Source organism: Entelurus aequoreus, linkage group LG07 (genome assembly GCF_033978785.1).
Source record: "Entelurus aequoreus isolate RoL-2023_Sb linkage group LG07, RoL_Eaeq_v1.1, whole genome shotgun sequence".
NCBI lineage: Eukaryota > Metazoa > Chordata > Actinopteri > Syngnathiformes > Syngnathidae > Entelurus > Entelurus aequoreus.
In genome coordinates this window covers 23,200,566-23,227,663 of record NC_084737.1, presented here as the reverse complement: position 1 = coordinate 23,227,663, position 27,098 = coordinate 23,200,566, and the positions used below count along the sequence as shown (strand labels likewise).

The 27,098-nt window shown below is 39.6% G+C and overlaps 1 protein-coding gene across 3 annotated transcripts in view; it reads right to left on the bottom strand.

The window, feature by feature from the left end:
• cpne5a (copine Va) overlaps positions 1–27,098 on the bottom strand; it is a 232,922-nt gene that overhangs the window by 162,738 nt on the left and 43,086 nt on the right. For 2 of the 3 annotated variants that reach the window (XM_062052928.1, XM_062052930.1), the window contains exons 4-6: positions 9,184–9,287; positions 851–890; positions 57–71 (exon numbers count right to left, since the gene is read on the bottom strand). In XM_062052928.1, the coding sequence (XP_061908912.1) occupies positions 57–71; positions 851–890; positions 9,184–9,287 (159 nt within the window). The remainder of the gene's footprint in view (positions 1–56; positions 72–850; positions 891–9,183; positions 9,288–27,098) is intronic. The other variant, XM_062052929.1, reaches the window with a different exon arrangement.

Sequence of the window (27,098 nt, the reverse complement as noted above, 5' to 3'; positions counted from 1 at the left end):
GCATCATTATAAGCATTATGCAGTCACAGGTTAGGACATCTGAGGCAGACACGTACGTTAAAGTCGCTTGCCTTTTTCCGAAGTGAAGAAGGAGGGAAGAGAGAGAGAGAGAGAGAGAGACCGGGCAGCAGCAGTGACACAACAGAGCATATCATGGAACAGAAGGCACACCACTCAAATAGTCACGGCGTCATCAAACCAAGTGCAAACCAAAAATACGGAGAGCAAAAGGTGGATTTGTGGAAGAGCAGCTCGGCGTAATGTAGAGGGGGTAAAGTGTGAGGAAAATGAAAAAGAAAGCCACAAGAGGACAGCGAGTGGAGCAGCGAAGGCAAAAAGGCTTTGAGCAGCCTTCTGTTTTTACAGCATGGCGGCTTTTAAAAGCACAACATAACAGTTAAATCAGCGCAGTGGCACAAGCATCACAAGTAATGAGGTGTTTGGTACTATGCAAATTTTTAAAAAAAAGTGCATTGTAATTCCCAGCATTTCAGGGTAAATTAAAGGATTACTTCCTTATTGCCTAAATACAATGAATTTAGAATAGCTTATATGGATTCCTGCAAAATGAAAATTGAAAAGATAATATGCTGAAATGCTTTGATAATCATGTGTGATGCAAATGTAACTTTGCTTAGTATACCTCCATAAGAATTAGGTGAAAGGAAAATCAAAATAATTCTTCTTTTTGAAATTAAGCCAAGTTTACGCTGTTTAGGGCTTGGATGCCATCAGCTTTGATTTTCATAGAATCAAACAGTCAGAGACATGCGCGTACGAAGATGAGCGACATTAAGGGCTACAACGTCCACTTAAACTCCCAAGTTCACAGTAAAGGGGCTTTACTCACATGTTTGGCCAGATCAGGACTTTTAGAGTCAACATCATACCTGGAATCACACCAAGAGCAGTGATTACTATAAAGTCTTCAGCATTTTGGTCATGTTTTTTTAGAAAAATACCCTACAAAAAGTTTGAAGCAGACTATTTTCCATTAATCTAAAATTAAAAAAAAACACAATTGTGGACATCTTGCAATGAAAACACCGTTTCCAGATGTATTATGTAGCATTATATAAGGGACGGCGTGGCGAAGTTGGTAGAGTGGCCGTGCCAGCAATCGGAGGGTTGCTGGTTACTGGCGTTCAATCCCCACCTTCTACCATCCTAGTCACGTCCGTTGTGTCCTTGGGCAAAACACTTCACCCTTGCTCCTGATGGCTGCTAGTTAGCGCCTTGCATGGCAGCTCCCGCCATCAGTGTGTGAATGTGTGTGTGAATAAGTGAATGTGGAAATACTGTCAAAGCGCATTGAGTACCTTGAAGGTAGAAAAGTGCTATACAAGTATAACCCATTTATTTATCATTTAAAAATCCTCCATCCATTTTCTACCGCATGTCCCTCTTGTGGTGGCTGGGGGTGCCGGAGCCTATCCCAGCTGCATTCTCAGCAGACACAAGACATTAAAACAACGTTGAGCTCTTGTTGAATTAGGTTGTGACGTTAAACAACTCAAACACAACGTTGAAACGACATGCTCTTTGACGACGTTAAACCTATGTTGGGTTCTGACGTTGATTTGACCCTTGAAATGTGGTCATTTCCCAACCAATATACTACAAGACAAACACAACGTTGAAACAACATGCTTTTTGACGAACGTTGTATCGAGAAAGTTGCAAGTTCCAGCACTTTGATAAAGAAGGTGAGAAACACTATTGAATTTAAGAAAGAACTTGTAGTACAATGTGACGTCTGTGTGGCTCTTCCCTTCCTCCCTCCCTCTTCGCAGTCTTCGCAGTCATTCTTCAATAAAGGTAAAAGTGATATTAAATGTTCATTTATCCCCTTCATTTATTAATAGTATGTATTTTGCATTGTTTTGGCATGTACAATTTGAATCATTCTATGTGAAATGTGTTTTATCTAAATAATTAATCATAATCTTCACTAGGCTTAAAAAAGATGGGCTCAAATGAGCGTCATTTTGTCTCTTTTTCAAGATGTTTGGGTCAAGTTGAATGTCAATGTTGACCAACTTCATGGTTTTTGGCCACAATCTTCTACTATCCAAGTGAGAGACATGATTTATAATTTAAACATAACTTTGACTAACTCAGAGGCGATGTATGAGCTTACTAGCTCATCATGTCAATAGCTGCATAAGTGAGTTACCTCTCTGTGATCACGGTTCCGCTCAAAATAGTTCCTCACTTATAAGAAAAAGTCTCGCAAAAACTTGGTTAATATGCAGGTTGTGACATTTAAATGGAGTATTTTTAGCGTTTTTTTGGATGTTTTTCAGAGGGCGCAAAAGATGACTCCCATGAGCTACATTGTTAGCCACCTTGTACTTGCCGTATTTTACAAATTAGAATGCATAAAAAAAGAAAGACCTATGAGTTATGGTCTTACATGGGGATTTTGAATGATGCGCAAAATAAAAAATAAAAAGTTACAGTTCCCCTTTAATTACTGACAAACACAATAAAATACTCTTTCTGAAAGATCCACAATTTGAGAAAATAACACGCGCTTTTGCCTTTTTTGTGAGTTCTAGATAGTAAAAACTGCTAGCAAGAGTCGGCTAACAATTTGGGTACTGGGAGTTCACATTTTTCGCCTATGAAGTGCTCTAAAAAGCATCTAAAAATCACCAACAATGCTCCATTTACATGTCGTAAATACCAACCAAGGTGTAGCGACATTGTTATTGTAAGAACTAATGCCGAGGAACTACTGCCTTGCTCCCAGCGCCTCAGTCACAGTGCTCTTCTGGCCACTATCGAGAGGCAATGCTAACTTTAGCTGCTCTTGTTGCTGCTGTATAATTTTTGAGTTTGAAAAGTTACCGCTAGTTTATATCGTAAATTATGCCTCTCCCCTGTACAGTAGAAGGTTGTAGCACCAAGCCGAGAAGTTGATCAAGTTGGAAATTCCACACACTTTGCATAAAATTCGGACCAACATCATCGCTTGGAAGACCTCAGCAAGAGATACTCATTTGCTCTCAGCATTTTTTTACCTTGGGGCTATTTTCAATTCACTGGCTCAAGGAGAGCACAAGTCTCTTGCTGAAAAGTACAACCGTCCCATCAGTCGGCAACCCAGTGAGAACGGAAATTGTAATTCACTGTTTTGTTAGGTTTTTATGTTGTCCATGAAACCATTGGCACTAGTGCTACATGATAACGCTCCAAGACTCTCAAAGTCTGACATGATTAGTGGTTGCAAACACAAAACGTGCTTTCTATGCTGTTGTTGCTGTTGACGGAAGTAACGTTCGTTGCTACGCGCTCTGTGAAATCAATGCACCCAGGAAATAGGTTCCGATAATAAATTACCATGATAATGTAAATACTACAAGTTATCATAAATGTGCCTGTTACTACTTGTAAATAACGCAGTCACTACATTTCCATGCACTAAATTAGTCTGATTACTCAAATAGTTCGGGTTTCTGTATTTTCCTACTTTCATTGATTGATTGAAACTTTTATTAGTAGATTGCAAAGGAAGAGAATACATTATATGAAACAGTACAGTTTACACCAGGGGTCACCAACGCGGTGCCCGCGGGCACCAGGTAGCCCGTAAGGACCAGATGAGTAGCCCGCCGGCCTGTTCTAAAAATAGCTCAAATAGAGGCATTTACCAGTGAGCTGCCTCTATTTTTTAAATTTTATTTATTTACTACCAAGCTGGTCTCGCTTTGCCCGACATTTTTAATTCTAAGAGAGACAAAACTCAAATAGAATTTGAAAATCCAAGAAAATATTTTAAAGACTTGGTCTTCACTTGTTTAAATAAATTCTTTTTTTTTTTTTACTTTGCTTCTTATAACTTTCAGAAAGACAATTTTAGAGAAAAAATACAACCTTAGAAATTATTTTAGGATTTTTAAACACATATACCTTTTTACCTTTTAAATTCCTTCCTCTTCTTTCCTGACAATTTAAATAAATGTTCAAGTAATTTTTTTATTTTTTATTGTTAAGAATAATACATACATTTAAATTTAATTCTTCATTTTAGCTTCTGTTTTTTCGACGAAGAATATTTGTGAAATATTTCTTCAAACTTATTATGATTAAAATTCAAAAAAATTATTCTGGCAAATCTAGAAAATCTGTAGAATCAAATTTAAATCTTATTTCAAAGTCTTTTGAGTTTCTTTTAAAATTTTTGTTCTGGAAAATCTAGAAGAAATAATGATTTGTCTTTGTTAGAAATATAGCTTGGTCCAATTTGTTATATATTCTAACAAAGTGCAGATTGGATTTTAACCTATTTAAAACATGTCATCAAAATTCTAAAAATTAATCTTAATCAGGAAAAATTACTAATGATGTTCCATAAATTCTTTTTTTTATGTTTTTCTCTTCTTTTTTTCGGTTGAATTTTGAATTTTAAAGAGTCGAAATTGAAGATAAACTATGTTTCAAAATGTAATTATATTTTTTTTAGTGTTTTCTCCTCTTTTAAACCGTTCAATTAAGTGTAAATATCATTAATTATTAATAATAACAGAGTTAAAGGTAAATTGAGCAAATTGGCTATTTCTGGCAATTTATTTAAGTGTGTATCAAACTGGTAGCCCTTCGCATTAATCAGTACCCAAGAAATAGCTCTTGGTTTCAAAAAGGTTGGTGACCCCTGGTTTACACAGTACAGTACATATTCTGTACAATTGACTACTAAATGGTAACACCCGAATAAGTTTTTCAACTTGTTTAAGTCGGGGTCCACGTTAATCAATTCACGGTAACTAACATGTGAAGTCCCAGAGTCCATGCACTCTCTCTAATGCGACTCTTGGTCAAACACCATGTGAGTCCCACCCCATACACTGGCGGCACGTATTTACTTTTAGCCGGGATAAATGCATTGCTTTTCCGGTTGACCTATGACGTCACACCAAAACCAGATATATTCAACACTCAAGCCCAGTTCTTGTGTCCGCTGTAATATTGGCACAGATGACAAATATTACGTCTCTAATGGCTATGCAGATGTTAAATAGCAGACTCCATCAAGAAGTGATCTTGGATTGCGTTACGGACACGACACTACGACCAAGAAGTTCTCAGAGTTGCTTTCGGTTTTTTCTCCCATTGATGCACTTCAAAATGTTACGTTTTTTTAATTTGTGAAGCAAATAAACAGTCTCCTCTATATATCCAATTGTTGTCTTTTGTTTTTATTTATATTCCGCGCGTTGATACTGGCGCATGCCCGATACGAAGGGTCCCTGCGGCGGCACACGCCTACTGGAGGGATCTGGTTTTCAATCGCATAATCAAGGTGTTTTAGTCCTACTTTTTAAAAAACCGAACACGGTTAGATTAAGACAGGGGTGTCAAAGTCATGGCTCGCGTACCAGATGCAGCCCGCGAATTAATTATCTATTTGATATTTGATTAGTATTAGAACCGGACCGCAGGCCACAGCCGCCTCCTGCTGTTTTGCATGCACCAATACTCCATCAGTGTTGGCGCTAGGAATCTTCAAAATGGGGTCCCAGGGACCTATATTCTATATTATTATTGTAATATTTTCAGAATGTGTTTGTTCTATTTTTGGCCAAAGTAAGACAACGAAAACACTCTGAAGTTGTCTTTATTTTTTAGTTTTAATGCCATGATTTTAATAGTGTGGCCCGCGTAGGCACAGATTTTCCTCCATGTGGCCCATGAGCTAAAACGAGTTTGACACCCCTGGATGAAGGTGTTTCCATGGGCTGTAGGAGGCTTATTTAGAGGTCAACTATTTGAGGAATCAGACTAATTTAGCGCATGGACATGTATTGATTGTTGGAGGTTTGGGGAGTTTTTTAGAGAGCTTTATAGGCGGAATAGACCAATTCCCATTACCTGAATTGTTAGTCCAGTGTTTTTCAACCTTTTTTGAGCCAAGGCACATTTTTTTCATTGAAAAAATGCATAGGCACACCACCAGCAGAAAACATAAAAAATTAAACTCAGCAGCCGATATTGACGGTAAAAAGTTGTTCTCGCAATTGTTGGATATTAATTTAAATCATAACCAAGCAGGCATCAATATAGCTCTTGTCTCAAAGTAGGTGTACTGTCACGACCTGTCACATCACGCCGTGACTTATTTTGAGGTTTTTGGTCTTTTCCTGTGTGTAGTGTTTTAGTTCTTGTCTTTTGGTAGCTTTTCCTGTTTTATTGGTATTTTCCTGTAGCAGTTTCATTTCTTCCCTGAGCGCTATTCTCCACCCCTGCTGTGTTTTAGCAATCAAGAATATTTAAGTTGTTGCTATCCTTCTTTGTGGGGACATTGCTGATTGTCATGTCATGTACGGATGTACTTTGTGGACGCCTTCTCTGCTCCACACGCTGTAAGTCTTTGCTGTTGTCCAGCATTCTGTTTTTGTTTACTTTGTAGCCAGTTCAGTTTTAGTTTCATTCTGCAAAGCCATCCCTAAGCTTCAATGCCTTTTCTTAGCGGCACTCGCCTTCTGTTAATTTTTTACTTAAACCAGGGGTCTCAGACACGCGGCCCGCGGGCCAATTGCGGCCCGTGAGACGTTATTTTGCGACCCGCACCTTAATATGAAAATCTAATGTTAGTGCGGCCCGCAAGTTTTATATGAATGGCGCTTGACAGCGTCATACTTGCCAACCCTCCCGATTTTTCCGGGAGACTCCCGAATTTCAGGGCAACCATTCTCTCGAATGTCTGCCGACTTTCACCCAAACAACAATATTAAGGAAGTGCCGTGATGGCACTGCCTTTAGCGCCCTCTACAACCTGTACAAACAGCGTGCCGGCCCAGTCACATGTTGTATTACACACACGTAAGTGACTGCAAGACATACTTGATTAACAGCCACACAGGTCACACTGAGGGTGACCGTATAAACAACTTTAACACCGTTACAAATATGCGCCACACTGTGAACCCACACCAAACAAGAATGACAAACACATTTCGGGAGAACATCCGCACCGTAACACAACATAAACACAACAGAACAAATACCCAGAATCCCATGCAGCCCTAACTCTTCCGGGCTACAATATACACCCCCGCTACCACCAAACCCTCCCTCCGACCACTCTGTGCGTCGGTTGAGGTGGGCGGGGTTGGGGGGGCGGTGTTTGGTGGTAGCGGGGGTGTATATTGTAGTCCGGAAGAGTTAGGGCTGCAAGGTGTTCTGGGTATTTGTTCTGTTGTGTTTATGTTGTGTTACGGTGCGGATGTTCTCCCGAAATGTGTTTGTCATTCTTGTTTGGTGTGGGTTCACAGTGTGGCGCATATTTGTAACAGTGTTAAAGTTGTTTATACGGCTACCCTCAGTGTGACCTGTATGGCTGTTGATCAAGTATGTCTTGCAGTCACTTACGTGTGTCTGTAGAAGCCGCATGCAACATGTGACTGGGCCGGCACGCTGTTTGTATGGTGAATAAGCGGACGCGACGACAGGTTGTAGAAGACGTTAAAGGCAGTGCTATCACGGCACACCCTTAATATTGTTGTCCGGGTGAAAATCGGGACAAATCCGGGAGAATGGTTGCCCCAGGAGATTGTCGGGAGGGGCACTGAAATTTGGGAATCTCCCGGAAAAATCGAGAGGGTTGGCAAGTATGTTGCTAGGGCGGGATAGCCATTCAAAGAAGGTGAATTCATTAAAAAGTGCATGTTAGATTTTTTTAAGAAATCTTTTCTTGCAGCCCAGCCTCACCCAGTTTCTGCATCCAGTGGCCCCCAGGTAAATTGAGTTTGAGACCCCTGGTTTAAACGTTAGATACCTTTTGATCTGCATGCTGCCTCCAGCTCTCGTCTGCATATTGTGATCACGACAAAACCATTAGCTACCGTTTGCCACCTACTGATATGGAAGAGTATAATACGGTTACTCTGCCAAGCTCTAGACAGCACAGACACTCAACAACGGCACATTTGCGGATTATAATTACTGGTTTGCAAAATATATTTTTTACCCAATTAGGTGAAATGACGTAATCCCCCATCACACCAGACTGTATCTCACAGCACACTAGTGTGCCGCGGCACAGTGGTTGAAAAACACTGGGTTAGTCAATTAGCGCTCGCAGTTTTCACTATTTAGAACGCATAGAAAAGGGAAAGATTTGTGTTCTTGTCTCACATAAGGATTGTGAATGATGGAAAAAAACCTGGAAAAAGTGCACTTTTCCTTTAAAAATGTGGGACAGTGGTGTATATTTCTTAACATCCTATAATGATGCCGGAATACATGTTGCAAAGAAGCAAACGCCAAAGAAAAAGCAAAACAAACAGTTCATCTTTTGACACCCGCTGATGCTAAAGTCTCACATGACGTAAAGGAAGACAGTGGTCGGAATCCCAAAGTTTTGTGCGACCATGGAAGCGTTCCACGTCAGGTGTTTTTATTATACAAATAACAACCATTGTTGACAATAAACTAGAGAAGTTGAAGTTTCACGCATCTGCCAGTCAAAGTTAATGTAAAAGTAATTAAACTCCAGAAGGCCTTGGCTCGCTCCTCCGTGATAAAAGAGATGTAAATGAGTCGCTGTAATTGTGAAGGGATAGACTCCCTGCTGTCCAAATCCACAGATAGCATGCAAATGAATTCTATAAGAGAATAAAACACCCAGGAGACCAGACAGTCCACTTCATGCATGAGGTGAAGCAAAAGAAAGGACTTTTCGAAACACATCTCTTCGAGTTTCTGTAGGAAGGTGAAGTGCACCAACGGCCCTGATTTGATTCTCGGAGATCTCAAAATGAAACTGCACCTTTCTGACCCGCTCACTGGGACAAAAAGGGAGATGTGTGTGGAAAAGCAGAGCACGCGTGTCAAGGCGAATTTTAGAAGACATGGTTTGCTCTAGCAGCTGGGAGATTAAAGATAAAACTTGGTATGAAATATGTATCACCCTTACACCCATCTATAGAGACACAGTGCCAATGAATAATTCCTCAGGAGAGAGACGATCCGGAGACGAGGGTGGGAAGCCAGAAGACGGGAAAATAAGTCAGGTTAGAGGAAGCGGGGAATGAGGAGATGAAGGAGTGGAGGGGTGGAGGGGTGAGTTTGAGCTTGTGGTTTATAAAAAAAGGGAAGATTTGGAGCACTGGCATATATGTGGAACACGAACACCTTGGTGTGTCCTCAGAGGACCTGATCAAAGCGGGGAAAACTCACACGTCAAAGCGCAGGTTCTGTTTCTCCTCAAAGAAGTAGTCCAGGATGTACTTCCTGACAAAGTCGGGGTTTAGCGTGTTGTCTATCACCTCTGTTCTCCCAAACTGGATGGGAACATGGAGAGAAAGCACAAACAGACAAACAAGGAGGATGTCAGTACTGACACTTCATTGCACACATCATTACTTCCTCCAAACACTCCAACGGTGTATATTCATGGCTTTGGATCCCAACTTCCATTTCTTTAGCAGCACTATTGATTGATTGAGAAGTTTATTGACATCTCACAGAATTCAATCCGTGTAATGCTTTAAAAAGGCAAACGGATGGCACAAAAAGCCAAAAGGCTTGTTTTCATTGTGGTCCATTTAATATTCATCACATTTGATACATTCAATAATAAAATATATATAACCTGTAAAATGTATATAAAAAATTATGTTAAAAATTGTTTTTAAAGTATGTACATATACACAGTACACATATCAGGTGACATAAAACAATATATACAAAAAATGGGGGGTATAGATAGATAGATAGATAGATAGATAGATAGATAGATAGATAGATAGATAGATAGATAGATAGATAGATAGATAGATAGATAGATAGATAGATAGATAGATAGATAGATAGATAGATAGATAGATAGATAGATAGATAGATAGATAGATAGATAGATAGATAGATAGATAGTACTTTATTGATTCCTTCAGGAGAGTTCCCTCAGGAAAATTACAATTCCAACAGCAGTGTACAGAATTGGTATCGAATTTAACTTTTTAGTAAAAAGTAAATAATGGGGGTATAAATGGAAACAAAACAGAAAAATATTACAATAAGAATAAAAATAAAAAGCAACAATGAGAATACAAATATAACAGTAAAATAAGAATATAACAAGAGAAACTAGGCAGTAGTGACCATGTTATGAAAAAGTATTGCACTTTTATTGTTTTGCATCCCCTGTCATCCTAGTACCCCCTTCCCCCCTAGAGAGGAGTTGTACAGTCTAATGGCGTGTGGGACAAAGGAATTTTTTAGTCTATTAGTCCTGCACTTGGGATGAAGCAGTCTAGCACTGAACAGGCTCCTCTGGCTACTGATAACGGTATGCACAGGCTGACAGGCATCATCCAGGATGCTCACTAGTTTTTCCACAGTCCTCTTCTCAGCCACCGTCACCAGTGGGTCCAGTTTTATTCCGATCGTAGAACCGGCCCGCCTGATCAGTTTCTCCAGTCTGGAGCTGTCCTTAGATATACTGCCCCCCCCAGCACACTACGATGTAGTACAGAACAATGGCAACCACAGACTGGTAGTGTACATCCACAAGAGTTTTTTACAGATGTTGAAGGAACACAGCCTCCTCAGGAAGTACAGCCTGCTCTGTCCTTTCCTGTACAAGTGGTCCGTGTTAACAGTATACCAGTGGTTCTTAACCTGGGTTCGATCGAACCCTAGGGGTTCGGTGAGTCGGCCTCAGGGGTTCGGCGGAGCCTCCACCATCAAGACATACCCGACTCATCTTGTAAATAAAAACGTCTCCCTCTCGGCATATTATGGATACCCCCAAACAATGTTCCCTCTAATTTTCCATATGCTTGAGCAAATGCAAAAACTCCTTGAGCATCCAGTGGAGCACATGTGAGCGATGAGATGTGTCTGGAATCAACTGATATTTCCCTACAAGAGAGTCATATCCGGCATGGGTGAGACAGCAAATGTCAATGATGAATATCCCCAACGAAATCATTGAAATTCAGCAGAGCCAGGTTCAACAGCAACTCTTCAGAACAACAAAGCTCTCAACTTAAATATTATAAACGTATCACTTTCCTCCGGCACGGTTCCCCTAGCATTCAAAAAAGCGGTTATTCATCCTCTGCTCAAAAGACCTAACCTCGATCCTGACCTCATGGTAAACTACCGACCGGTCTCCCACCTTCCGTTTATTTCGAAAATTCTCGAAAAAATTGTTGCACAGCAGCTAAATGAACACTTAGTGACTAACAATCTCTGTGAACCTTTTCAATCCGGTTTCAGGGCAAATCCCTCTACGGAGACAGCCCTCGCAAAAATGACTAATGATATGTTGCTAACGATGGATTCTGATGCGTCATCTGTGTTGCTGCTACTTGATCTTAGCGCCACTTTCGATACCGTCGGTCATAATATTTTATTAGAGCGTATCAAAACACGTGTTGGTATGTCAGACTTAGCCTTGTTGTGGTTTAACTCTTATCTTACTGACAGGATGCAGTGTGTCTCCCATAACAATGTGACCTCGGACTATGTCAAGGTAACGTGCGGAGTTCCCCAGGGTTCGGTTCTTGGCCCTGCACTCTGTAGTATTTACATGCTGCCGCTAGGTGACATCATACGCATATACGGTGTTAGCTTTCACTGTTATGCTGATGACACCTAACTATACATGCCCCTAAAGCTGACCAACACGCCGGATTGTCGTCAGCTGGAGGCGTGTCTTAATGAAATCAAACAATGGATGTCCGCTAACTTTTTGCAACTCAACGCTAAGAAAACGGAAATGCTGATTATCGGTCCTGCTAGACACCGACATCTATTTAATAATACCACCTTAACATTTGACAACCAAACAATTACACAAGGCAACTCGGTAAAGAATCTGGGTATTATCTTCGACCCAACTCTCTCGTTTGAGTCACACATTAAGAGTGTTACTAAAACGGCCTTCTTTCATCTCCGTAATATCGCTAAAATTCGTTCCATCTTGTCCACTAGCGACGCTGAGATCATTATTCATGCGTTCGTTACGTCTCGTCTCGATTACTGTAACGTATTATTTTCGGGTCTCCCTATGTCTAGCATTAAAAGATTACAGTTGGTACAAAATGCGGCTGCCAGACTTTTGACAAAAACAAGAAAGTTTGATCATATTACGCCTATACTGGTTCACCTGCACTGGCTTCCTGTGCACTTAAGATGCGACTTTAAGGTTTTACTACTTACGTATAAAATACTACATGGTTTAGCTCCAGCCTATCTCGCCGATTGTATTGTACCATACACTACCGTTCAAAAGTTTGGGGTCACCCAAACAATTTTGTGGAATAGCCTTCATTTCTAAGAACAAGAATAGACTGTCGAGTTTCAGATGAAAGTTCTCTTTTTCTGGCCATTTTGAGCGTTTAATTGACCCCACAAATGTGATGCTCCAGAAACTCAATCTGCTCAAAGGAAGGTCAGTTTTGTAGCTTCTGTAACGAGCTAAACTGTTTTCAGATGTGTGAACATGATTGCACAAGGGTTTTCTAATCATCAATTAGCCTTCTGAGCCAATGAGCAAACACATTGTACCATTAGAACACTGGAGTGATAGTTGCTGGAAATGGCCCTCTATACACCTATGTAGATATTGCACCAAAAAACAGACATTTGCAGCTAGAATAGTCATTTACCACATTAGCAATGTATAGAGTGCATTTCTTTAAAGTTAAGACTAGTTTAAAGATATCTTCATTGAAAAGTACAGTGCTTTTCCTTCAAAAATAAGGACATTTCAATGTGACCCCAAACTTTTGAACGGTAGTGTATGTCCCGACAAGAAATCTGCGTTCAAAGAACTCCGGCTTATTAGTGATTCCCAGAGCCAAAAAAAAGTCTGCGGGCTATAAAGCGTTTTCTATTCGGGCTCCAGTACTCTGGAATGCCCTCCCGGTAACAGTTAGAGATGCTACCTCAGTAGAAGCATTTAAGTCCCATCTTAAGGCTCATTTGTATACTCTAGCCTTTAAATAGACCCCCTTTTTAGACCAGTTCATCTGCCGTTTCTTTTCTTCTCTCCTCTGCTCCCCTCTCCCTCTGGAAGGGGAGTTACACAGGTCCGGTGGCCATGGATGAAGTGCTGACTGTCCAGAGTCGGGACCCCGGGTCGACCGCTAGCCTGTGCATCGGTTGGCGACATCTCTGCGCTACTGACCCGTCTCCGCTCGGGACGGTTTCCTGCTGGCCCCACTATGGACTGGACTCTCGCTGATGTGTTGGATCCACTGTGGACTGGACTTTCACAATATTATGTCAGACCCACTCGACATCCATTGCTTTCGGTCTCCCCTAGAGGGGGTGGGGGTTACCCACATATGCGGTCCTCTCCAAGGTTTCTCATAGTCATTCACACCGACGTCCCACTGGAGTGAGTTTTTCCTTGCCCGTATGTGGGCTCTGTACCGAGGATGTCGTTGTGGCTTGTGCAGCCCTTTGAGACACTTGTGATTTAGGGCTATATAAATAAACATTGATTGATTGATTGATTGAACGTTTTGGTGTCGACAAATGGAAAAGTATCCAGTTATTGCTCAGAAAGCCCCGGAATTTGTTATACCATTTGTTACAACATATCTTTGCGAGGCAATCCTTTTCGAGGATGCTGGACATAAAAACGAAGAAAAACAACAGACTTTGCTGTGGAAATGACATAAGAGTGGCACTTGCCAAGGCGCATATCTCTGAACTGGTCTCTCAAAGGCAACAGCAGAAGTCCCACTGATTTGCAGGCGTGTAATTTGTTGTGAGTTCATGCACTATATTAGTGTTGTTCTTTGAACAAGGTGATGTTCATGCACGGTTCATTTTGTGCACCAGTAAAAAAAACATATAACTTTGTCTTGAATTTGAAAAAAAAAAAATCACATTTTATTTTTCACTAAAGAAGGGTTCAGTGAATGCGCATATGAAACTGGTGGGGTTCGGTACCTCCAACAAGGTTAAGAACCACTGCAGTATACACTATGAACATGACACTATGTACATTACTATGCACATGTTGACTCCAAGAGTGTGCAACTACACTCTTGCACGCCTGCAGAACAGGGGCGGCATTGAGGGAGGTGGGGGCGGAGGGTCTACCTGGGCTCACGCTCCAGGAGAAAAACAAACTCCCCGAACCTGAATGTTACTTTTGAGGGCGGAAAACAATTTCGGCAGTAACGTGCAGTACTGGAATCTAACAGAGAAGCTGCCAGAGACAACGCTATATCGGGACTGCGGCCCATTGTGCAAAAAACTACTTTTCTTACCTTCTGTAAGAAAAGTTCTTTTGTGTATTTGGGATCTGCGTAAGTCCAGAAAATTGGAAATCAAATTGTAAAGGCATTGTGTAGATATTTATGAAACTACCTTGCCTTTCTTCATACTTCCTCCAAAGGAGCTGTATGAAATTTGTCCCATTTGCGATGTCACACTGGTGATGTCAGCTCCATCTTTTGGCTGCCCAATCACAGCGCGAATATGAGTTTTTGTCCCGCTCCTACGCACACCAGACCGAGCCAATCTCTCTGTGGCCAATAACGCAACTGGGTCTACTTTTCCAAACGCCTATCCTAAATGCAGTGACGTGCAGTCACTGGAGGCAGGTGAGGCGGGGCCTCACGTGCCATCATGGAAAGAAAAAAAATGTAAAAAGAAAAAAAAATTATTAAATTGTTACATGTATCCAGTGATTATACTATACAGTTATTTTCCATTTAACTTCACCAGTTTTAGATTATTTTTATTCAAAATTGCTGAATTTTCACATTTGCCGTTCAAATACTGAGAAGAAACTTGCTGTGATCAGCAGCCAGTTGAGGCACGTCACTCAGTTGTGCCTCAACATGAATTGCGGAGTCGGCTAACTGCTGTCCTGCTGTGCAGTGAGAAAATATTGCTATATGAATTATATTATAAATTTCAATAGTTTAGTTAGCTGAGGTATATAATGTACAGTGTATTTTGTCAACAACTGTATGTGTGTAAGTATTTCTTGTGCTGAGCAATCATAAAACTGCTGCGAAGACGCACTGGCTGAGGCTCGCAGTAATCCCGCCTCCTTGTGCCGGTTAATGCACCCCCGCCGTAGAATGCACCACCTGACGGGAGTGTTATATCAACTAAAGCCCACACTTAAACTTTCCACGTGCAAGATTGAATCTATTTAAAAAAGTAATTTAATAAGAAGCCAAAAAGTGCAAAAACAATAATGTTCGTGTTGGAGGAGTTGTGAATGACTGCAGGGCCACACCATTAGGTACACCTGCAGACTGCAGCACGGATTTCATATTTCATTCATTCACAACTTCTCCAACACGAACATTATTGTTTTTGCACTTTTTGGCTTCTTATTAAATAACTTTTTTAAATAGATTAAATCTTGCACGTGGAAAGTTTAAGTGTGGGCTTTAGTTGATAAAACACTCCCGTCAGGGGGTGCATTCTACGGTGGGGTTGCATTAATCCAGCACAACAGCGGCGCATGGACTTCATTTATAAGTAAAGGTAAGACCATAATAAAGTTTTTTTTATTAAATGTGCTTTTTTGTGTGCTACAGTTTGTATGTGTAAAGTTAAAGTTAAGTTAAAGTACCAATTATTGTCACACACACACTAGGTGTGGTTAAATTTGTCCTCTACATTTGACCCATCCCTTGATCACCCCCTGGGAGGTGAGGGGAGCAGTGGGCAGCAGCGGCGCCGCGCCCAGGAATAATTTTTGGTGATTTAACCCCCAATTCCAACCCTTGATGCTGAGTGCCAAGCAGGGAAGAATGCTGGTATGAGCTTTTAAACATAACCCGTTAACTGCTGCCAATCAAATGGTGAATAAGATACTCTTTAGGGTTCATATGTTTGTAAATCTGACTGTGATGAATTCAGTGCCTCACCAGCCATGAACCTCACCGCACGTCACTGGCTAAATGTCCAGCTCCAGATTTTGGCGGCCCAATCACAGCGTGCAAGCAAACTTTTTGTCCCGCCCCTCAGCGCGCTTCTTCCAGTGTGATTCCTCGAAAATTGAAAGGTAAAAACTGTTGTGTTTATCGATTTATCGATAACTTATTTGTTAGTATTGCTCCAAAGTCATCCAATGAACAAACGCTATTGCTTTCTCAGATGAGGTATTTTGCCCACACTGGCGTCTGCACAGTGGCAACAAAAGTGGTATGATTTGTATCAAAATGTATATTGAAAGCCTATTACATGATTTTAATCCATTTTCTCTGAAAGTTATAAATCAAATAGCTGCCTACTACAGTATATTTGAGTATGTTGTGAAAAAGACATCCAAAGTAATTGAACAAGTTATGTGTATATTTATGTGAGAGAATAGTGAGTGTTACGAGTATTCTGGTTACAGACAGAAAAGTAAGCTTTTGGGCAGTGACTGAGAATAATAAGGCATACAATCACCTTTTAAAGTCACTTACTAGCCCATTTTAGTTTATCTTTGCCCAATTACCTGCCTCTGTTTTTAAAACAGTATAAATAGTGTCTAAGGTAACTTTTTGTGTGTAAATATGTATATATTTGTACCTTTTCTATACTGTACATACATTACTGCAGGGGTCACCAACGCGGTGCCCGCGGGCACCAGGTCGCCCGTGAGGACCAGATGAGTCGCCCGCGGGCCTGTTCTAAAAAATAAAAACTACCAATATTCTGGTTCCCACAACATAGACAACACATCTGCAAGGGACACAGTCCCTGAAGCACACATGATTGTATAGGCTGCTGGTCCACTAAAATTTTCATTAATTACTATTTTTTATGTAATTATTTTTATATTGTTTTACTTTCTTTTTTATCCAAGAAAATGTTTTTTATTTATTCATCTTATTTTATTTTATTTTTTAAAAAAGGGCCTTATCTTCAACAGACCAGGTTGTCAATGAAATTAGATTTGTTTAAAGGTTTTTTTTAAACCAGGCCAAGTCCAGATAATGTCCAAGTCGGACTCAGCAACACACACCTTCATTCATGTACACAGAAAAAAATTAGGGAACACAACAGATTGCATATAATTTATAAACAAAATTACATTTTCAAAATAAGCATTTATTTACAGTCCAGATTATGTCCAGGTCACTCAAATTAGGAAACACAACAACAGATATCATGTAATCTATAAACATAATTATACTTTCAAAATAAGCCTTTGAGGACTTATCATCTTTTTTTTAATGTTTTTTGGCATCATTATCGTTTTCAACCATGTAACTTTCTAAAGTTAGAAAATACTGAATAAATGTTTTAAAGAAAGTAATACTAAGTGAATATCTGTTTTTGGCCTTAAAAATAAACCTTTTTACAGAGTACTATAATTAAATTGACTAAATCATGATTGTCAATGAACTCTCCTAAAATAACAGAAACCACATTAAGCTTCATAAACAAACCAATCCTTAAACACATTTTTTCAACTTCCACCCAAAACAAAGACACAATATGACAATACCAAAACAAATGCAGGGTGGATTCAGGCTCCTGACAACAAAATCGGCAATCATCTGACTCTGTCATATTCCATAATTTTAACATTTTCCCTGTGGGTAAAAAGTTATAAATAATTTTAATTTGAAAATAACGATTTTGCACATCGATAGTGGTTTTATAGATTAGTTTGAATATGGCATCCCATGGCAACGGGCAGTCAAAAAAGTCCTCCCATTTTACATTTGTGTTGTATGAGGCAGCCTTCAAAGATTTCTTTATTAAATAAAAATTATATATTTTTCTATTTATTTTAGTTCCTTTTTGCCAACTAGAATTTCTTATTAGAGGTTTACAATGTAATAATTTAGTAGTTCCATAATTAATTATTTGTTTCCATCTTTTCCCAATTACTCCAGTTAGTTGATAAAATGAAAAGCTTGAGCAAGCATCACCATACATAGTTCTAAATTCATCATACTTCATAATTTTACCATTCTCATTGATAATATCATTGACAAAAATGATTCCTCTTTCAAACATATTTTTCCAAAAGAAAGGCTTTCCATCTATTACAATATTAGAGTTCATCCATATTAACTGCTGCAAAATATCGTCTCTTTTTTCTGGCACATAAAATTGAAAACACCACTATGAGTGGATTGTTTCCTTTATGAACCCCGCCATGTTTCCCAGCAGACTCTCTGGGAGGAGATCACTTGTAAAAAAGGATACAATTTATTTTGATATAGTACATGTTTTTTGTCCAACAGGACATTTGTGTACCACTCAATGTTTAAATACATCTTTGGAACAATTGATGCTTTTAAAGACAGACACATAGCTTCAAGGTTGACAAGTTTCAGGCCCCCATATTCATACTCTTTGTACAAAACCTTTCTTTTAATCTTTTCTGGTTTGCCGTTCCAGACAAAATCGGAGACCCTCCGCTCATAAATCTTAAAAAAGTTTTGTGATGGAGCTGGTAATGACAAAAACAAATAAATAAATTGAGGAATAATTAACGAGTTGGCAATAGACATTTTACCATACAAGGTTAGGGATTTCCCTTTCCATAATTGCATAATTTTGTCCAGCTTTCTTAGTCGATTATCATAATTTACTGAGCCTAGATCTTCCAGATTTTCTGGGACAACAACACCAAGTATGTTAACTGGTCCATCTGTCCACAAAACAGGCACTTTGCATTCCATTCGAAAGGACGTTCCCTTTAGATTTCCGATCCTTCACATTTTACATTTATCATAATTGAGCTTAAGGCCAGATTGCTGTGAAAATATGTCCAAAAGATTAAGAAGGTTCCGCAAACAATGAGGAAAAATCTTATCTTTGTGAATCAGCCTTTTCTGACATGAACTTCATCAAGAACAAACACAGAACACGCCTCACTGATGCACATCTGCAAGACTCACTCAGAGTTGCAGTGTCAAGTTACACACCAGAGTACAACACACTAGTTAACAGCATGCAATGCCAGGCTTCCCACTAACTGACAAAAGAAACAGATAACAGATTTGGTGTCCAGTTCAAAGTGTGACATGATTTAAAAATTTGAGAGTTTACTTTTGTATTTTACATGAGTTATTATTTGTACAAACATGGTGCAAAGTAATTCATGATTTGTTAAAAAATGTTAGTGGCTGGCTAGTTAAAATGGGATATTGTGATTTCACAAGACTGTCTTAAAAGTGATCATTTGAAAATGTTCAATTTGAAAAATGTGTACTTAGAGAAAATATAAAAATAAAGTGTTGCATATTGATATTTATCTGTTTCTATATATATTTATTGTGAGAAATCATTAAGATGATCAGTGTTTCCACAGTGTTTTTGTTGTATTTGTTAGTTTTTGTTCTTTAGCCCCTTTTTCCCTCCATAGCCGGAGCGTTTTGAGTTGTTAATATTTTTGTTAGTTTAGTAGTCAGGTTAGATCTGTTTTGATAGCCTGTTTTGTTTCTCCCGTTTTGGACCCTTCCCCTTCTGAGAATAAACAACTGTTTTCAGTAATCCTGCATCTGTGTCCAGGGTCCTAGTCGGGTTGTGACAGACTCAGCTTTGTCCGGGATTCAAACCCCATTCTCTTTGTCTTTTTACCTTCCCCTGACCCCAATTTATTCCCCATCTTTTACAGACTATTGTTCCTCAGCTTGCAAAACTGTCTGTTTTATTTTAATTACGCAAATGGGAGATGGAACTTGTTGCATTTTAGATGTATTGTCTGGTTATTAGCAGGCGCATGAGTGCGAAGGTGACATGCAGCAATTTGTCACCTTCGCAGGTGAAACATGTTGTTTGCGTTAGGCTTAACTATTTTGTTGAATATTCTTTGGTCAAATTAAGTTAAAACTACATTTATATCGAACATGCTTGCGCTGATTTTATTTTTTTTAAATGAGAGCTCAAGTCATAAAAATCAATTATTTTCTTATTCTTGTTTGACCCTTGTGCAACCACTCTCTGCCACCATTTTGGCGCTTAGGGGTGGCCATTGAATACGAGGAGCAGCAACTTCCCCCCTTTCTGATTCGTCACTTTAAACGCCTACTGTCTCCAAGTTGGAGCCGATGCAATCATATCGTGAGGATTTTTGTGAAAACTGAGGATCCATATCAGCCACTTAGCAGAAAATGAGATAAGTTGAGGCAACTGACCAGGACACAGTAGGCGCTTAAAGTGACCAATAAGAAAGGAGAGGAGTAAATTTAATGCCTGCTTCTACAGCAGTCCTTCTCAAATAGTGGGGGAGGGGGCATAATGAAGCTTATGTAGCACTTGGCTTCACTGTAACCACGGTGGGAGACGAGGAAAGAGCGTTGTGTTGTTTCCTTTAATGCTAATAAGCTTACAATGTTTTGCAGAGGTATAGTGACGTTAATTAATTGACTCATTTTATGTTCAACATATGTTGAATGTTTATATTCAACTTGGAGAAAACGAAATAATAATTGTTGAGTGCATAATAAATTAAGGCGCCTTACTTGGACATTCGCATATGGACTGGGTAAACTCTCTCACGAGAAGAGGCAAAAAATTCAGACTTCGGAACGCAAAAGTGATAGCTCTATCCTGGAGGAGAGACTCCATGTCTATCTTCACGTCAACTTCTAAGTTACAACATATAGAGGTTGTTTTCCGGTCACTTATACATGAACATCTCCTTACATGGTCAGGCTGTACCCTCCTGAATTAACACACATTCAGACGGAGAAAGAAGGAATATAAGAAGGTGGTTCGGCTCCTCCAAGTTAGGAGTCTTTCATTTTTGACCTGAGCTCCTCCAGGTACTGCAGACCTGTATAATGATGCTCGTTTGAAATAAAGCAACTTTTTTTTCAGCAAAGCGTCTCCGATGTCTCTTTTGATCCAGCCGCACTGTCGTGTTGCCCTTCTGCCCGGCAGGGGGTGACAAGACCAGAAATACACATCCATAGTTATAACAATTGTATTGCAAATTATACTATTTATAATCATGGTGGAGAGTAGGGGGGGGCGCAAAATATGTTCTTCCTCCTTGGGGGGGCGTAACAGAAAGTATTTGAGAAGCACTGCACAACAGTAAGTACCAAAAGAGTTGAATATTGCTGGCGTAGAGAATGAAAAAGACACATTGCAAGCAAGACATTGCGCGCACAGAGAGGCACAAAATTAGAATAAGAATGAGAATTTTGACACTGTTCTGCCGCCATAATCTTATTTGGAAATGTTTCGATGTTACTCTGCTAATTTGCTGAAAATTAGCTAACTATCAGTGAAGTTATTTACAAAGTGAATGATAGCAAGACCATGTTAAGTATGTGCTTGGTGCTTGCATTTATGAGCGTAGCGAATGCGGGGTGCACACTTCCTGTACTCGCCCTTTATGTCCCCCTCACTTTTCTGACCTGTAAATCCCAGATGGATAATTTAATTTTAACAAGTTGCAATCGAACCCACTATGAAATGTACAGGCTACGGTATACTTCATGTCGTTCCGTAAGCATGCAGTGAGCACAGACACTAGCTGTGTTTCCATTACCCCTAGAAATACGCAAAACCTTAATATCGCAACAAGAAACTGGAAACACCCATATTTAAAATAAATTTTAAAAAAGTCAAATATCACAAAAACATTTTTACGCTCTCATGAGATAGTTTTTCAGACGTTTCGATATTGAAGTGCGTCGCAAAAGCATGATGGAAAGATCTAGGACAAATAGGGCAGACGAATTGCCTTGGTCTCGTCTCGACTTCTGATCGGTCGGCAAGGCGGAGCGAGGCCTCACCAGGCCGTCTCACAGGTCTCTTCCGAGCAAGATACGATCAAAAAAAACATTTATGTTATCAAAAAAATTAGTCGAGTGATATCCTTCAGTCGCGTTCCCAGACATATCAATCTATCTGGTGCTCCAGACGTCAATCTACAATCAACAGATGAAAACTTGGGGGAAAAAAATGGAGGTCTACAACTTCTTCTTGTGTGGCTGGGTCAAGGATATTAGTCTCAAGACTCTGCCGGATAAATATGCATCGTTTTTGCTTGGGTAAGGTTGTAGTTCATGGTTTAACTTTGCATGTAAAACCATGTTTGCCTTCCTGTTGTTGCAGGTGCCATTTATGAGTATGCATGTTTTTCATCAAAATATAACTATCGATCTCAACATTGTGTATGTTCTGAAAGCTTTATTTATGATTGCTGCCTATGGTGAAAGCTTAACTCTTAGGTTTTGCTCATATTTGCTTTCTTTTATTAAGACTCGCCGAGTGGTGTGTTACGAAACACTTGTCGAAAAAAATGTTTTTAAGAACTCCAAAACAAGATAAAATATAAACAATATTAAGACAATACCTTAATGGGATATGTTAAACTTAAAAAATATATGAAACAAACCTTTAACAAACTCACGCGTTCTTCGACTCTACTCCCTTGGACTGGTAGTGCATGCCGCTTGTCTGTCGTCTTCCGTAAAATCTTGACAGCTTTCCCCTTTGTTAATTACCTTTCGAAGTATTAAAAAAAAAAGTTTATCCTTTTGGCGTTTTGAACGGTTCGTAAAGCCAAAAACAACGCAAGCGTAGGGCATTTTTCTTCAAGAAAGGCTACATGGCGCCTAGTACCCATTGAGAACAGACGCTGGCTTGACCATCAAACATATTGAATGATCCGGACGTGAACTCGATGTGACGTCAGTAAATCCAAGCAATAGAGTCCGAACCGCATGCTCGGAGAGACCCATATGCCCGAAAAGTGTCAATGGGGCCTTAGAATCCACAACTGGTCTGCGAATTCCTCGCTCAAAATTCTCTCTCAAAAATCCTTTATTCCTGGCCGCTGCCATACGTAACGACGTTGCCTTTGAGCGATCCCCCACTGCCTTCATCCTCTATTGACAATCACGGCAACAGCAGTGGCTGCAGTTGTAATCACAGCTCCAAAACCATTGAATGGCAAAGCGTCCATTTTCCTCAAAGTGGAGTCTCGCGGGATGATATTTTACGATAATTACGGCTCATGACGCTAAACACCCTTTAATCGAAACACTACAAATCGCAAATGGACTTTGTCGAAATTTGAAAAATGTCGCTTTTATTTTGCGAAAACTGCAAATGGAAAGGCAACTGCTGAGACAGTGGACTTAGTGTTGACTTAGTCTTGACTTTAAACTGTTGATGTGTGCAACGTTGGACTGGCCAGGGATCGATGGGCGGCCATTGTTTCTGTTTTTCACTCCCCTGCGCCTGTCCGGGACCAGCCGCTGCAGATATGACACTATTGCAAACCAAAAATGGCTTATAAAATATCAATAAATATATATAACAGGGCACTTTATGTGAAATTTAACATGAAAACTGAATGCCTTCCCTCATGCTCTGTCAAGTAGCTCATAACAACCAATTTGACCTCCATGATATATCAGACTGTTGTGGTTAAGTGGTTTATGACTGTGACTGTAGAGCAGTATGCTGTAGGTGCAGTTCGCAGCCAGATTCAAGTAAGATGGAATAAAAAGTGGGGGAGACCCTAAAATAATTTACTATATTGTTAATGTTTTCTTTTGGCACCAAAAAATTAATTGTACTGTTTGATGACAATCATCTTGCTCTGAGGGATCATATTATTAATTTTTTTTATATTCTACTTGTGGTCTACACAGAGGTGGGTAGTAACGCGCTACATTTACTCCGTTAAATCTACTTGAGTAACTTTTGGGATAAATTGTACTTCTAAGAGTAGTTTTAATGCAACATACTTTTACTTTTACTTGAGTATATGTATAGAGAAGGAACACTACTTTTACTCCGCTCCTTTTATCTACATTCAGCTCGCTACTCGCTACTGATTTTTATCGATCTGTTAATGCACGCTTTGTTTGTTTTGGTTGGTCAGACAGACCTTCAAAGTAGGATCTATGCATGCCTGCGTTTCACCAATCAGATGCAGTCACTGGTGACGTTGGACTCCGTTTCACCAATCAAACAGAGCCAGGCGGTCACATGACTTAAACAAGTTGAAAAACTTATTCGGGTGTTATCATTTAGTGGTCAATTGTATGGAATATGTACTATACTGTGCAATCTACTAATACAAGTTTCAATCAATCAATCAAAAGTGTGAAGGAAAAAAGACACTTTTTTATTTCAACCGTACCTCTCTCAAAAGCCTAAAGACTGACCGCACAGTTCCTATCTTCACAATAAAAATGCCGCTCCATCGCGCCTGCGCTAACAAAATAAGAGTCTCCGAAAGCCAGCGCAAACAAGCTAGCAAGCTACGGAGTTTGCCGCCAATGTATTTCTTGTAAAGTGTATAAAAACGACTATGGAAGCTGGACAAATAAGATGCCAAAAACCAACCCCTTTCATGTGGTATTAGACAGAAAGGAGGAACTTTTTTTCTCCTCCATTTGAAAATGTGGACGTTATCAGCACTACTGTCTGATTCCAATCAATGCAAGTCATCAGAATCAGGTAATACACCAACTTATATTCTTGTCTTCATGAAAGAAAGGAATCTATATGTTAAACATGCATGTATATTCATTAAAACACCTTTAACATGTGAACAAAAACGGCAAAATAAATAAATATAAATTATATACTGTATATATAAATGTATATAACAGTGACGTGCGGTGAGGTTCATGGCTGGTGAGGCACTGACTTCATCACAGTCCGATTTACAAACATATGAACCCAAAGAGTATCTTATTCACCATTTAATTGGCAGCAGTTAACGGGTTATGTTTAAGAGCTCATACCAGCATTCTTCCCTGCTTGGCACTCAGCATCAAGGGTTGGAATTGGGGGTTAAATAACCAAAAATTATTCCCGGGCGCGGCGCCGCTGCTGCCCACTGCTCCCCTCACCTCCCAGGGGGTGATCAAGGGGATGGGTCAAATGCAGAGGACGAATTTCACCACACTTAGTGTGTGTGTGAAAATCATTGGTACTTTAACTTAACTTTAACTTTACACATACAAACTGTAGCACACAAAAAAGCACATTTAATAAAAAAAAACGCTATTATGGTCTTACCTTTACTTATAAATGAAGTCCATGCGCCGCTGTTGTGCTGGATTAATGCACCCCCGCCGTAGAATGCACCCCCTGACGGGAGTGTTGTATCAACTAAAGCCCACACTTAAACTTTCCATGTGCAAGATTTAATCTATTTAAAAAAGTTATTTAATAAGAAGCCATAAAGGATAGCGTAAAAAAAAGGAGCTTATTGACTACAGCGCAGACTACAATGGCGGACGCACGCAAGGCACGTAACATTTATATTATATATGGATAATCCACTGACTGTTTTCACAATCTCTGACGTCACCAATTGTGCACATTCTAAACAGCTCGTTTGTAAGAAGTATGAAGGAAGGCAATATTATTTTATAAATATCTCCGCAATGCTTCCACGGTTTGATTTCAAATTTTTGGGACTTTTGCAGATCCCAAATACACAACAGCAGGTACCAATAGATAAGAAAAGTTGGTTTTGTAAAAGAAGGGTCCATTTAACAATCGTTCCCCCTCATTTCTAAAATGAAGATTACGCCCTACAAGGTTGGCTATTAATCATTTTACTTCATGAAAGCATGTTCATTTTTTTGGTGTATTCCAGTGATTATTGTCTGCTTTAAGGTGGACAGACTTAGGTAAGAGACTTAGTTTGTTTTTTATTTTTTGCAAATGCTTCTTTAATTAAATCCACCCTTGCTGCAGACAAAGCAAGACAAAGGGTAACACATCTTTTAGTCCAATAAATTCCACCATCACACAACCACTGCTGCACCACTTCAGTCCTGCAAGGAGCACTGGATTCTCTTGAGTAAAAAAAAAGTTACATTTACTCAGACATTCAATACGTTTCCATGCACTAAATTACTTTGATTTTTTTGTATTTTCACACCTACGTGTGAAGTCCAAGTGTCCATGCACACTCTCAGATGTGACTATTGGTCATACGCCATGTGCCTCCCGTACACTGGGGGGTGCTTATTTAATTTTAGCGCGGAAAACTGAATTACTTTTCTGGTTGACCTATGACGTCAGACTAGGATTTGCAGATTCCTACAACTTGATGTCCGCTGTAATATTGGCACAGATTAGAAATATTACGTCTGTAACGGCTAAATTGATGTTAAAAGCAGACAGCATAGAAAACAAATAATATTGCATTGCGCTACGAACATGACACAGATACCAAGAAGTATCGGGTTATATGCAAAAAAAGGCGGCGGAAGTGGGGTTTTTTTAAGGAATTTACGAACGAAAACCATTGAAACAAAACTTTTGAATGTCTCTGAGTTTATTCGTAATGCTCTGTGGTTTGATGGAAGAAGTTTTAAATCCAAAGGAAAAGACTGTTTGTGCCCCGACTGATATCCAGAGGAAAGTTGCTATTGTTCTGGGGCCGTATTTATCAAGCGTGCCATTTTACACTTAAGTCCTGAGAATTTATGAAATTTAGTCCTACTCTCAAACTTAAGAATAAAAGCTATTTATCAACTTTCTTAAGTCTAAGACTCACTCCTACTCTCCACGATATTTAAGAGACCTTCAGAGGTGTCCTAAGTGGTTAGGAGTTGCCAGCGGGGGATGGCACTGAGGCGAGAGAGACGTGCGCGAACGTTCAGGGAGCGGAAGGATGTCCTGGCTTTGTTTGATGACGAGCAGCTGATCAAACGGTATCGTTTAGACAGAGTGGGTATTATTTTTGTCACAGATTTAATAAGGGGCGTCATCTCATCAGCAACATCACGCAGCAGAGCTTTCACAGCAGAACTAAAGGTCATCACAATGCTTCGATATCTCACCACTGGGAAAATTCACTTTTTTTTTTTTTGATTCATTGCCAATATAGTTTGTTTCATTTGTATTATTTTGCAGTTTATTGCCAAAATATACACTCCCATTGTCCACTTAAATATTTCTAAGATATTTCTTTATTCTTAGACAAGGGATTCCCTTCCGTGATTGGTCATTTCTATGGACACAGAAATGACGTCACCTAAAATTCCGTTTACGGCACATAGTAATGTCGTAATTCAGCTCTGAGTGTGACACTTAAGATTCAGTCTTACACTTCGCTGAAAGTGTGAGTGAGACGCTTGATAACTAACTTTTAAGTGCAGCTTTCAGCGAATAATTTTTTTACTCATAAGTCAACTCTTAGCAGACTTCTTAGGAGT